The sequence below is a fragment of the Capricornis sumatraensis genome, chromosome 14 (genome assembly GCF_032405125.1).
Source record: "Capricornis sumatraensis isolate serow.1 chromosome 14, serow.2, whole genome shotgun sequence".
NCBI lineage: Eukaryota > Metazoa > Chordata > Mammalia > Artiodactyla > Bovidae > Capricornis > Capricornis sumatraensis.
Window position 1 is genome coordinate 83834275 of NC_091082.1, and position 12533 is coordinate 83846807.

At 41.9% G+C, this 12533-nt stretch overlaps 1 protein-coding gene across 1 annotated transcript in view; it reads right to left on the minus strand.

Annotated features, from left to right (window-relative positions):
- DENND1B (DENN domain containing 1B) overlaps positions 1-12533 on the minus strand; it is a 214897-nt gene that overhangs the window by 135704 nt on the left and 66660 nt on the right. The window contains exon 3 of the mRNA XM_068985972.1: positions 2118-2161. Within this exon, the coding sequence (XP_068842073.1) occupies positions 2118-2161 (44 nt within the window). The remainder of the gene's footprint in view (positions 1-2117; positions 2162-12533) is intronic.

Here is a 12533-nt window from a genome sequence, read left to right on the forward strand (position 1 = left end):
AGCCTCCAGACGCCCTAGGAATTCTCAGGGGCAGGTCTAAGAGTTAGAAATTACAAGGAAATAAAGAATCTGGACGGGGGGTGAGACCAGAGAGAACAAGAAAGAGCAAGAGAGAAACAGAATTTTACAACAGTAAAATGAGTCAGCAAGGCTCTAACCTAACTTCCCATCATGGTGGTTTAGTCACCGTCCTATCCGATTCTTGCGACCCCATGGACAACAGCCCGCTAGGCTCCTCTGTCCATGGGATTCTCCAGGCAAGAACACTGGAGTGGGTTGCCATTTCCTTCTCCAGGGGACCTTCCCCACCCAGGAATCGAACCCAGGTCTCCTGCATAGCTGAGACAAACCTAGACAGAAAGCAGAGACATTATTTTGCCAACAAAGGTCCATCTAGTCAAAGCTATGGTTTCTCCAGTAGTCATGTATGGATGTGGGAGTTGGACCGTGAAGAAAGCTGAGCGCCAAAGAATTGATGCTTTTGAACTGTGGTGTTGGAGAAGACTCTTGAGAGTCCCTTGGGCTGCAAGGAAATCAAACCAGTCAACCCTAAAGGAAATCAGTCCTGGATAGTCATTGGAAGGACTGATGCTGAAGCTGAAACTCCAATACTTTCGGCACCTGATGTGAAGAACTGACCTACTGGAAAAGACCCTGTTGCTGGGAAAGATTGAAGGCAGGAGGAAAAGGGGATGACAGAGGATGAGATGGTTGGATGGCATCACTGACTCGATGGACATGAGTTTGAGCAAGCTCCAGGAGTTGGTGATGGACAGGGAAGCCTGGTGTGCTGCAGTCCATGGGGTCACAAAGAGTCGGACATGACTGAGCAACTGAACTGAACTCCTGCATTAAAAGCAGATCCAAGGGAAGTAACTTCCCATTACAGAGGAACAAAGCCAATGAAGCCTCATATGCACAGAGCCTGTCTTCACTGTACGGACCTGCACACCTAGCATGCTCGTAAGTCTATTCTTTCTCCAAAAGGCTAAAGACAAATTAAAAGCACACACTCTCTTATTACGTGAAACAACAGTCAATCTAACTAATACTTAACATGCTCACTGAACTTACTTTTTCAGTGAAATTTCCTAATTTTAGATACTGATTTTCACATGTTATAAAATTATTCTTCCACATCAAAATCACATGTCTGCATATTTCTGAATGAACTGCTTTAAAATGAATACTTTTATCAGCTTTCATTTTTGTAAATTATATCTGTGAGCTTAACTTATGCTTAAGCTTGTAGTGTTACAATTTTAACATTGACAAAATTGTTTCACCCCATTTCTTTGCAGACAAAAGAAAAAAAAAAAAAAAGGAACCTGCTCATCAGATTTCCAGAAAGAGTAGTATTTTATGTAAAAATTTAAATGTGTATGGTTACCCATATAATTCACTTCAAAATTATAAATCCATAATATAAACTACAAGGATTTTTAAATTTACATACATCATGTCGAAATAATTCACAGTTTTGGTCACACTAAATACTTAGGGAACTAGAGAAGATTACACTTAAAATACAAATACAGTAAATTCATTTTGAAGTCTCCTGTTTTCTTTTAAGAAAATAAAGCTACAAATAAGAATTATTTTAAAATAAGGAAATAATGCCAGTTCAACTTATATATATTAATGATCCCAATATCACTGTAACAAGGAAAGAACTGCTCTCTTAGTTACAGCAGTTACTACTTTTTACTGTCTTACTTACAGAGCTAAGAAAGAGCTAAGTAGCAGCCTTCTGTTTTACTGACAGAAGGGTATTCCTCAAAGAACTGCACCATCAGGTCTTTCTGATGGGGAAATGCCTAAGTGTTTATAAATATATTTTCCACAGATACATTAAAAGAGTGTAAAAACACACGGAAACTGTGAACATTCACTTCCTATTAGCTTCAAGACGGGCCTCTTCATCACCTCGCTGGCAACTTCCAAACATTTTCCAGATACTCTCCATACCTGGCTTTTTATTCTCAGAGCCGACCAAGAGAAAATACTTATAGTGATTCACATGCAGCAATAGCTTCAGTACCAGTAGTAGCAGTAACAGCAGTAATCATCATCAATATTCAATTTTAAATGCTTTTTAAAAATGATGTGGTTCCAACCTGGTCTGCAAAGTCCTCTGGGAACTTCCACAGCACCTCCGGATCTGTAAACAATAGACAGAGGGCATTACCCAGAGAAAACAACACAGCCACGGCAACGGTCTAGTTCAGATACTCTTAAGATCATCAGAGCCACTTTTTAAAAGTAATTAAAATGTTTTTCTTTAAATATTTACAATTGAGATTCAAAATTAAATATTTTGATAGTTTAAGGGTTTTAATGACCTTTAGAACAGGAATAATAAAATGAATAATTTGTTCAAACTATTACAAATCAAAAGCAACTCATTTTTGATTTATACACCTTGGACATTAAGATTCTAAAATATAAATTTTCAGATTTAACTCCACTTAATATACTGGTTTTAATTTGAAAAACATATAAATGTGGTAAATATGTAATTAAATATATTACAGCCCACAGAAACTAGATCAAAATACATCACCTTAAGTTTCCACTTAAAATCCTAAAGAGACATTTTCCCAAAGAGGACATGCCAACAGACAGATGAAAAGGTGCTCAACATCGTGAATCAGAGAAATGCAAACTAAAACCACAATGAGATATCACCTCACACCTGTCAGAACAGCCATCATCAAAAAGAGCAAAAAGAACAAATGCTGGCGAGGATGTGGTGAAATGGGAATTGCCCTCCACTACCGACAGGAATGTAAACCGGCACAGCCACTGTGGAAAACAGAACGAAGATTCCTCAGAAAATTGAAAGCAGAGCTACCAAGGATCTCGCAATTCCACTCCTGGGTATACATCCCAAAAAAGGCCAAAAACACAATTTGAAAAGATACATGAACCCCAGTGTTCACAGGAGGACTATTTACAATTGCCAGGATACGGAAGCGACCTAACTGTCTATCAACAGATGAGTGGGTGAATAAGATGCGGTGTGTATGTGTACACACACACACACACAATGTAACACTACTCAGCCAGAAAAAAGAATGAAATTTTGCAATCGGCAGCAACAAGGGTGGCCTCGGAGGGTGTTATGCTAAGTAAAATAAGTCAGAGAAAGACAAATACTGTATGATATCACTTACATGCGGACTCTAAAAAATGAAACTAATGAATGAAACAAAAAAGAAACAGGCTCACAGTGTACAGAACAAAGGAGTGGCTGCCAGGGGGAGAGGCAAACGGGAGGGGCAAGACAGAGGTGTGGTGTTAAGAGACACAAAATGTTATGTCCAAAATAAACAAGCTGGAAGGACATACCATACAACATGGGAAATATAGCCAGTTGTTTTGCAGTAACTATAAATGGAATGCAGTAACTATTAAAAGCTGTGACTCCCTATGCTGAACACCTATAACTTAAATTTACTGTATATCAACTATATATGCATGTGTGTTAATTCTTCAGTTGCATCCAACTCTTTGCAACACCATGGACTACAGCCCTCCAGGCTCCTTCCCCAGTATATCAACTATAATTCAATTTTTAAAAAATGAAAAATAAAGTAAAATAAATAAAATAAAATCTCAATAAAAATGTATAAATAGTTTGTTTTATACCAAGTTTCACTTTTGAAAGCCCATATAAGCAACTGTATAAGTCAGTTTTTAAAATAATGGATAAGTTGGTAGGCATACATCATCAAGCTTATTTAAAATACAATTGACATTTTGAGACATTTTAGAGATACTTTTCTATTATATCCAGTTATTCATATATAAAAATGAATGTTTTATAAATATTCCCACTGGTTTTTCATTTTCATTATTTCTTAACAATATTTCTCTTCTACTTAGCATAATAAAAAGAAGCCATTTTAATGAAGACCTGGGTTCGATCCCTGGGTTGGGAAGATCCCTTGAGGAAGGAAATGGCAATCCATTCCAGGACTATTACCTGGAAAATCTCATGGACAGAGGAGCCTGGTAGGCTACAGTCCATGGGGTCACAAAGAGTTGGACACGACTGAGCAAATAATTTCATTTTCATTTCAATAAATATTTTGGCTACATATTTTTTAATTCTGTCAAAAACATACTTCTGACTACTGCAAATGTGTTTTAAAAGGATACTGTACAATGGATAATACTACTTCTGAAAAAGCCTTTAAAAGCCCAATGTAAGTAGCAAACATCACTGATACACAGGATTTGAATTCCACTCCAGGTAAAAGGCTTGTTAGACCAAAGATATCACTTGATGTACCCAGTCAGTGAAAAGTTACTGTTTAATCCCATTATTTTCACTATTCTATATTGCTTTTTTAAAAGTACAGTCCAATGATGCATAATTTTGAGTTTTTAATTCCAAAACTCGATAGATACCTGGCAACATTTTCAGCATGAGCTGGCTTCTCTTGCTGTATTACTTATTAAGATCAAAAGATTTTTTTCAAATATTTGAATTTGAGAAAAGCATGTTTTCTACAATTAACCTTTTTATTAAGGAATACAAAAAATTACTACATAGGTTAACATAAAAATCACTTAAAAATTATCTTACATAAGAATGATGCACTACAAATTTATGGAGCTAATATTAAATGATTGCGCCTTCATGTAAAACAAAATGTATACTTTTTAAATGATTATGATACATTAGTGTCAGTTGCTCAGTCCTGTCTGACTCTTTGCAACCCCATGGACTGTAGCTTGCCAGGCTCCTCAGTCTGTGAAATTCTCCAAGCAAGAACACTGGAGTCAGCTGCCATTCCCTTCTCAGGGGATCTTGCTGACAGAGGGATCGAAGCCGCATCTCTTACATTTCCTGCTTTGGCAGGCAGGTTCTTTACCACTGGCACCACCCAGGAAGCCCATGACTTGTACAGATCACCTAAAAATACTCAGATGTTAATGTCCTGCGGAAATTATTCTGGAAAACATATGTGCAAGTGTACGCTCATGTGTGTGTGTTTATGTGGCAGTTTTATCAAACCGGTAGCTATTAGGATTTCAATCTTATCAATAAGTATATGATCGATTCTTCATGAAATATTAAACAAAATTTAATATCTTGATAAATTAACACAATATATGACGGCCCTATTAAAAAGTCATCATACAGAAATGTATAATAGCCCCTTCTTATAAATAACAGAGTTAGAGAGTTTCAATGTGAGTATTTTCAATATCCCTTCTATTTCTAGTTACCATTTGATGATGGTGAAAGAGGAGAGTGAAAAAGCTGGCTTAAAACTCAACATTCAAAAAACTAAGATCATGTCATCCAGTCCCGTCATTTCATGGCAAATAAAAGGGGAAATGAACCACAAGCTGGAATCAAGATTGCCAGGAGAAATATCAATAACCTCAGATATGCAGATGACACCACCCTTATGGCAGAAAGTGAAGAACTAAAGAGCCTCTTGATGAAAGTGAAAGAGGAGAGTGAAAAATTTGCCTTAAAACTCAACATTCAGAAAACTAAGATCATGGCATCTGTTCCCATAACTTCACGTTAAATAGATGGGTAAACAATGGAAACAGTGAAAGATTTTATTTTCCTGGGTTCCAAAATCACTGCAGATAGTGACTGCAACCATGAAATTAAAAGACACTTGCTTCTTGGAAGAAAAGCTATGACCAACCTAGACAGCATATTAAAAAGCAGAGACATTACCGACAAAGGTCCGTCTAGTCAAAGCTATGGTTTTTCCAATAGTCATGTATGGGTGTGAGAGTTGGACTATAAAGAAAGTTGAATATCAAAGAATGTTGCTTTTGAACAGTGATGTTGAAGAAGACTTTTGAGAGTCCCTTGGACTGCAAGGAGATTAAACCAGTCCATCCTAAAGGAAATCAGTTCTGAATATTCATTGGAAGCACTGATGCTGAAGCTAAAGCTCCAATACTTTAGTTCAAAAGCTCCAAAAGCTTTAGCTTTAGATGTGAAGAACTGGCTAACTGGAAAAGACCCTGATGCTGGGAAAGATTGAAGGCGGGAGGAGAAGGGGACCACAGAGGATGAGATGGTTGGATGGCATCAATGACTCAATGGACATGAGTTTGAGTAAGCTCCGGGAGCTGATGATGGACAGGGAAGCCTGGCATGCTGCAGTCCATGGGGTTGCAAAGAATCGGACATGACTGAGCGACTAAACTGAAAAAGGGAAAATGTAAAAGAGGTGACAGATTTCATTTTCTTGGGCTCTAAAAGCACTGCAGACAGTGTAGCAGCTATGAAATTAAAAGATGTTTGCTCCTTGCAAGGAAAGCTATGACAGATCTAGATAGCATATTAAAAAACAGATATCACTTTGCCAAAAAAAAAAGTCCATATAGTCAAAGCTATGGTTTTTCCAGTAGTCATTTATGGTTGTGAAAGTTGGACGATAAAGAAGACAGAGTGCCAAAGAACTGATGCTTTCGAATTGTGGTGCTGGAGAAGACTCTTGAGAATCCCTTGGACTGCAAGGAGATCCAACCAGTCACTCCTAATGGAAGTCAGTCCTGAATATTCATTGGAAGGACTGATGCTGAAGCTGAAACTCCAATGGTGGTGGTTGCTGTGCAGTTGCTAAGCAACTACACTTTGGCCACATGATACAAAGAACCAACTTAAGAGAGGCAAAAGGAGAAGAGGTGGGGCAGAGGATGAGATGGTTGGATAACATCACTGACTCAGAGGATAAGCATTTGAACTAACTCCTGGAGACTGTGGAGGACAGAGGAGCCTGGCGTGCTGCAGTCCATGGGGTCGCAAAGAGTCGGACACAACTTAGCAACTACACAGCAACCACCACCATCTGACAGATTCCTTGCACTGAAATCTTCAGACGAGGACCTTCGTCTTGCTGGTCAGCCCTGACCGTCCGCCCTGTGGCTTCTGCCTAATTACGTTTTAGTCTGCCACTTTCCTTCATCCCTTACCCACTACGTGGCTTTATTCTATCCCGTCTGTTCTTTCACAGAAGACACACAAGCAAATGCATGAGAAGAGCATCCATCGGCTCAGGCGCGTCCTGGGAAACGGCCTATTTCTCTTCCCTTCAGTCAGTGAGCATTACACTTCAGCACCCAAAGCTGTGCTCGAATCGCGAGCCTGCGTGTCTGGAGTGGGCCCCCTTAGTTTCCGCCTGTGTGGCTGCTTGCGCTGCATCTGACCCATCTCGGCACCAACACCTCACAAGCACTGCAGGGAGAGAAACAAAGGAGCTCTGAGAGCAGTGATAACCCAAGTTTCAGATGGGTGCGCAGAGACTGACATTTTCTGCTCCCCGAGGATTGCTTTCCAGATATGAGATCTGATCGGCAGAGTTAGGCCCCTTTTACGCTGATTTTACGGGTGAGAGGATGGGAACGGCTGCCAGGTCCAGCGCTGCCCCTGACGCCTGGGACACTCTGCGTCTGTCTTCTTTCCAGGATCCACCCGCCACTCAGAGGAGGCTCTGCAACTTAGTTTAAAAAGAAAGCGTGCCACCAACAATCCGGAAGCCAAGTAAACAGCAAAGGAAGAACACATAACCTGGCTTTTACACAAACACAAGTCACCTCTTACTTCAATAAAAGAACGTTACAGTGTAGTAAGAAAAATATGCAAATTTTCATTAAATCGGTAAATTTGGAAGAAGAGTGTTCACTGTGTTATTCGTGCATCACACTGCAAGCATTCCAAACTCCTGCAGACCGAAGCTTTTTCTAATGCAAAGTGAGAAAAACGTAGTAGAAATTTTTCCTTTACAACCAGACCTTTCACAGTTTCTGGCCTGAAACGAAAATCCAAAATTAAAATAACTTAAAATATTGTGATTTGAATACACTATTATTTTTAATGCAGAAAGAATGTTGATTTGTACAAATGAGTAACATTTACTTACTTCTGTGGAATTCGTAAATGAATATTTTAAAACTGTGCATTTATAAACCATGGTTCAGAGACTACATACTTTTGAATAGGCAAAATATATAATATTAGTGTTTTGCTTGATTATACCTTCAGTGTTTATTCATCCACAGGGTAAAGTCAGAACTTTACAAATGAGGAAACTGAAGCCAAAACAACAAGAAGTGTGTACTAATTATAAGGCTAGTTGCTGTCAGAGACCAGACCGTCCTTAGTTGAGATCTAAGGAGCTGCTACTTTAAATAATTTCCATAATCAATACATTTCTCTGTCCCATTTAACTTGTTTGATTTACTTTATTCAAGGTTCTAACGCTAAAGAAACAGGAGAAACCCCTGCCCTCCAAGGCCCTACAGCATACATGAAGAAGACGTCACAGAGCTGTCTAGGTTTCTGGGCCAACAAGGTATCCTGCAGGAATGCTTGAACTCGAAAATCCACTGGCTTATCATTTCAAAAAATGTTCCCGACAGAAGAATGGTGATGTCTCTTGAGTATAAATGAGCAGGGATCATTAAAGAAAATTCTCCACCTATGGAGATATAATGGTGAGCTAAACAAAACTGGTCTCTACAACGTATTGAAAAGGAGAGCATCTGGGATTCCCCAATGGCTCAGCGCAGTGAAGAATCCACCTGTAATGTATGAGATACAGGAGGCACGGGTTCAGTCCCTGGGTCGGGAAGATCCCCTGGAGGAGGAAACAGCCACCCACTCCAGGATTCCTGCCTGCAGAATTCCATGGACAGAGGAGCCTGGCAGGCTACAGCCCATGGGATCGCAAAGACTTGGACATGACTGAGCACAAGCATGGTCTTGCCTAAAGCTGTAGCACAATAATATAAACCTACAGGATACTACAGGACAGACAGGACAAGGGAATCCATGCTAATTTAGAAAGTCACTAAACCACTCAGGAGGGAAAAGCACAGCCAACTAACACTCGAGTTAGACAAGCAAAGGCTGACCTGGGCTATAAAGTGGGCAGAGAACATTCCAGAATGCAGACACAATATGCACTGAGTCTTTGAGGTTAAAAGAAAAAAAGAAAATATTTGGAAATGAAAGGAAAAAAGGAATAATCTGGAATGTAAAGTAGGAGAGAGACTGTCAAGGGATGAAGCTGGAAGGACAGTGACTAGAGCATTTAAAATGCACCCACAGTGGCTCGGCAGTAAAGGACCCGCGTGCAATGCGGGTGACTCAGGTTCGACTCCTGGGTCGGGAAGAGCCCCTGAAGATGGAAGTGGCAACCCGCTCCAGTACTCTTGCCTGGAGAATACCACATGGGCAGACGAGCCTGGCAGGCTACAGTCCCTGGAGTCACAAGAGCAGGACATGGCCGAGTGATTAAACCACTGAAGTGTGAGAGGAAGCAGCCAAACCCAGGCAGGAGGAGCAGCAGCAGTGTTTGGAGAATACTGCTAGCGTGTGCTCATGAAAGTATATCCAAAAGAAGAGAGCATATCCAAAAATGCCCAAATAAACATGGCAGAAAACTGAGCAAGATCATGGCTAAAAAGCGGCAACCTGATGTAAAGCATAAGCCACGCGGTAGGATGAGCTCCAGCGGCAGGGGAAGGAGAAGCAGACCAAGAGGAAAACGGAATACGAGGAAGGGAGGCACAGTGTCTGCAGGCAACGTAACGAAGGGGCTGTACGGGGGAGGAGAGAGCGGAGACAGGAGGGCGGCGGTGAAGCCAGACAGGCTGGCCCAACGCTGCTCCCTTTACACGGGCGCAGACCTGAACGTGCCTCAGTGAGCGTGGGGGTCATCGGGAAAGCAGTCGAGGCTCAGGAACGACAAAAGGTCCCTGAAGAGGCAGCAAGAGGGAGTCCTGACCAAGAAGGGCTCGGACAGAAGCTGAGAACGTTTTCCACCGTGAGGGAAAGGAGAAGAGGAGAGGAGATCTGAGTCCAAGGAGACTTTAGAGTCTGGGGTACAAAGTTACAAGTTTTTGCGTAAAAAAACTGTTGATTATTCTGTGTGGGTAGCAGGAACGAAGCTCTCCCCGAAGAGGGGAAGTTGTTGGAGCCTTGAGGAGGAGGTGTGAAGTAAGTGCTCCGGGCACTGCTGGGTACACAGTTTGCTGGGTGTCCAGCCTAGTGTGCAAGGGCAACAACGTGGTATTTCCCCCTCACCACCCAAGGGCCAAGATGCAAGATGCAAGAGATACGCTGGCAGGTGCACTCAGAGCTGAGACTCCCGAGGCACGTGTGATGCAGACGGAGCCCAAACAGAAGGGCAGTTCAGATGAGAACTGCTGATTGAAAGCTAATAAAAAAAGGGAAGTGGTTTCATCTTTCTCTGTAAAATTCATGAGCACTAAGTGTCATATCGAGCCATGCTAAATGCATTTTAAAAACACATTCACAGTAGAAAATCTGCTGCATACACCTGAAGACTACAGGAGTGAAAAATAAAATAAATGAATGGGAACAGGAATTACGAAATTAGACGGCCTAAGTCCTGGCCTCACACCTATATGTAACAACACTTTCTGTCTGATCAGAGGCAGGAGGAATTGAAAAATAAAAGAATCAATTTCCCTCTTCTCCTGCCTTCCACTCCTCCCCTGTCTCTCTGGGATTATCTGAAAGAACAGCCTTACCTGTTTTCCCAAGTGTACCATATACTGGGTTGGCCAAAAAAGTTCATTCAGATTTTTCCATAACATCTTATGGAAACCCCAAACGAATCTTTTGGCCGATCTAGTATCCTTTTTTCACGTATACTATTATGTGTAGGGGGAGAGGGGGGAGGGACAGAAAGGCTCGGAATTAGATAACTACAATAAAAGTTACAATTCTCCCAGCTTTGCTGAAATATAATTGACCTACAACACTCTGTCAGCTTAAGGAGTACAATGAGATGATTAGAGAAACATACATACTGTGAAATCTCTACCGCAGTAAGCGTTAATTAACAGATCCTTTATCTCACGCAGTTACTCACGTGCTGTTTTTGTTGCTGTCGTCATGGCAGGAACGTAAAAGCCCTACTCGCGTAGCAACTTTCAAAGACCAACATAGTGTTTGTGAGTGACTGTCACCACGCTGTTCACCAGCCCCCTGGAACTTACTCATCTCGTAACTGAGAGCTCTGCCCTTGGGCCAACATCTCCCGGCGCCGCCCAGCCCCCGGCAACCACTAGGCTCTTGCAGCAGCTTTTCTTGTTGCAGAGCTTGGGCTGCAGGCCACAGGGGCTCAGGAGCTGTGCCTCCCTCGGGCTCTTCAAGTCCAGCGATTCCAGACCCCACATACGAGTGAGCTCATAACACAACTTGTTTTTCTCACTCACCTATGCTGTTGCCAATGGCAGGGCAGCCTTCCATCCTTCTAGGGCAGAATAACTGCTCCACTGGACACGCATTCCACCACATTCCCTTTAACCAAGGATGGACACTTAGGCTGTCTCCGTATCTTTTCTTTCTGATTTTAGTTCCTCACGTCGGGCTGCACCGGGTCTCCGCCGCAGCGCTCAGGCTTTCTCCAGTCGTGGCAAGCGGGGGCTCCTCTCTGCTTGGAGGGAACGGGCTTCTCGCTGCAGTGCCCTCTCTTGTGGCAGAGCTCGGGCTCGAGGGCGCGAGGGCTCAGCAGCTGTGGCACATGGGCTGAGCAGCCCGGCCGCCTGTGGGATCTTCCGGGACCGTGTGCCCTGCGCTGGGAGGTGGGTTCTTCACCACTGGGCCACCAGGGGCGGGCCATGTGTCCAAACCTTGACTGCTGAGACTGATACCACGATGAGCATGAGGGGCAGGCATCTCTGCAGGACAGTGATTTCCTCTTTGCTGGATAGACACACAGAAGTGGGACTGGTGGACCACATGGCAGCTCCATTTTTAATTTCTGAGGAACCTCTGGACTGTTTTCTGCAGTGGCTCCATCTACATGTTCCGACCAGCACTGAGTCAGGGTTTCCTTCCCTCTACACCCTTGGCAGCGTTGGTCCTCTCTTGTCTTTGTAACACCTGTTTTAACAGGTCTGAGGTAATATCTCATTAAGATTTTGATTTGCATTTCCATGATAATTATGACGTTGAGAACCTTTTCATGTACTTGTTGGCTATTGTTATCTTTTCTTTGGAAAAATGTCTGTTCAAGTCCTCTGCCCATTTAACTCGATCATTTGGTTTGTTGCTACTGAATGAGTCGCTAATATTTGGGGTATTAAGTCCTTAGGTATGTGGTTTGCAAACATTTTATCCCATTCCATAGGCCACCTTTCAACTGCTCATCTGCTGTGCAGAGCCTTCTCGTTTGACATAGTCCTACTTGCTTTTCGCTTTTGTTGCTGATGCTTTTGCTGTCATATCCAAAAAAATTATTGCCAAGACTGACGTCAATGAACTTATCATTATGTTTTCTTCAAGGATTTTTTTTGGACAAAACTGCAAGACTTTATTGAATTTTTTGTTTCAAACTTTAAGCCAATGTTATAGTAGTATATAATTTCACATTTTATGTTTAAGGCTTTAATTCATTTCAAGTTAACTTTTGTGACTTCTGAAAGATAAAAGTCCAGTTCATCTGCACCTACATTCATCAGCGATACTGGCTTGTAGGTTTCTTTTATTCAGTATTCTCACCTGGCTTTAG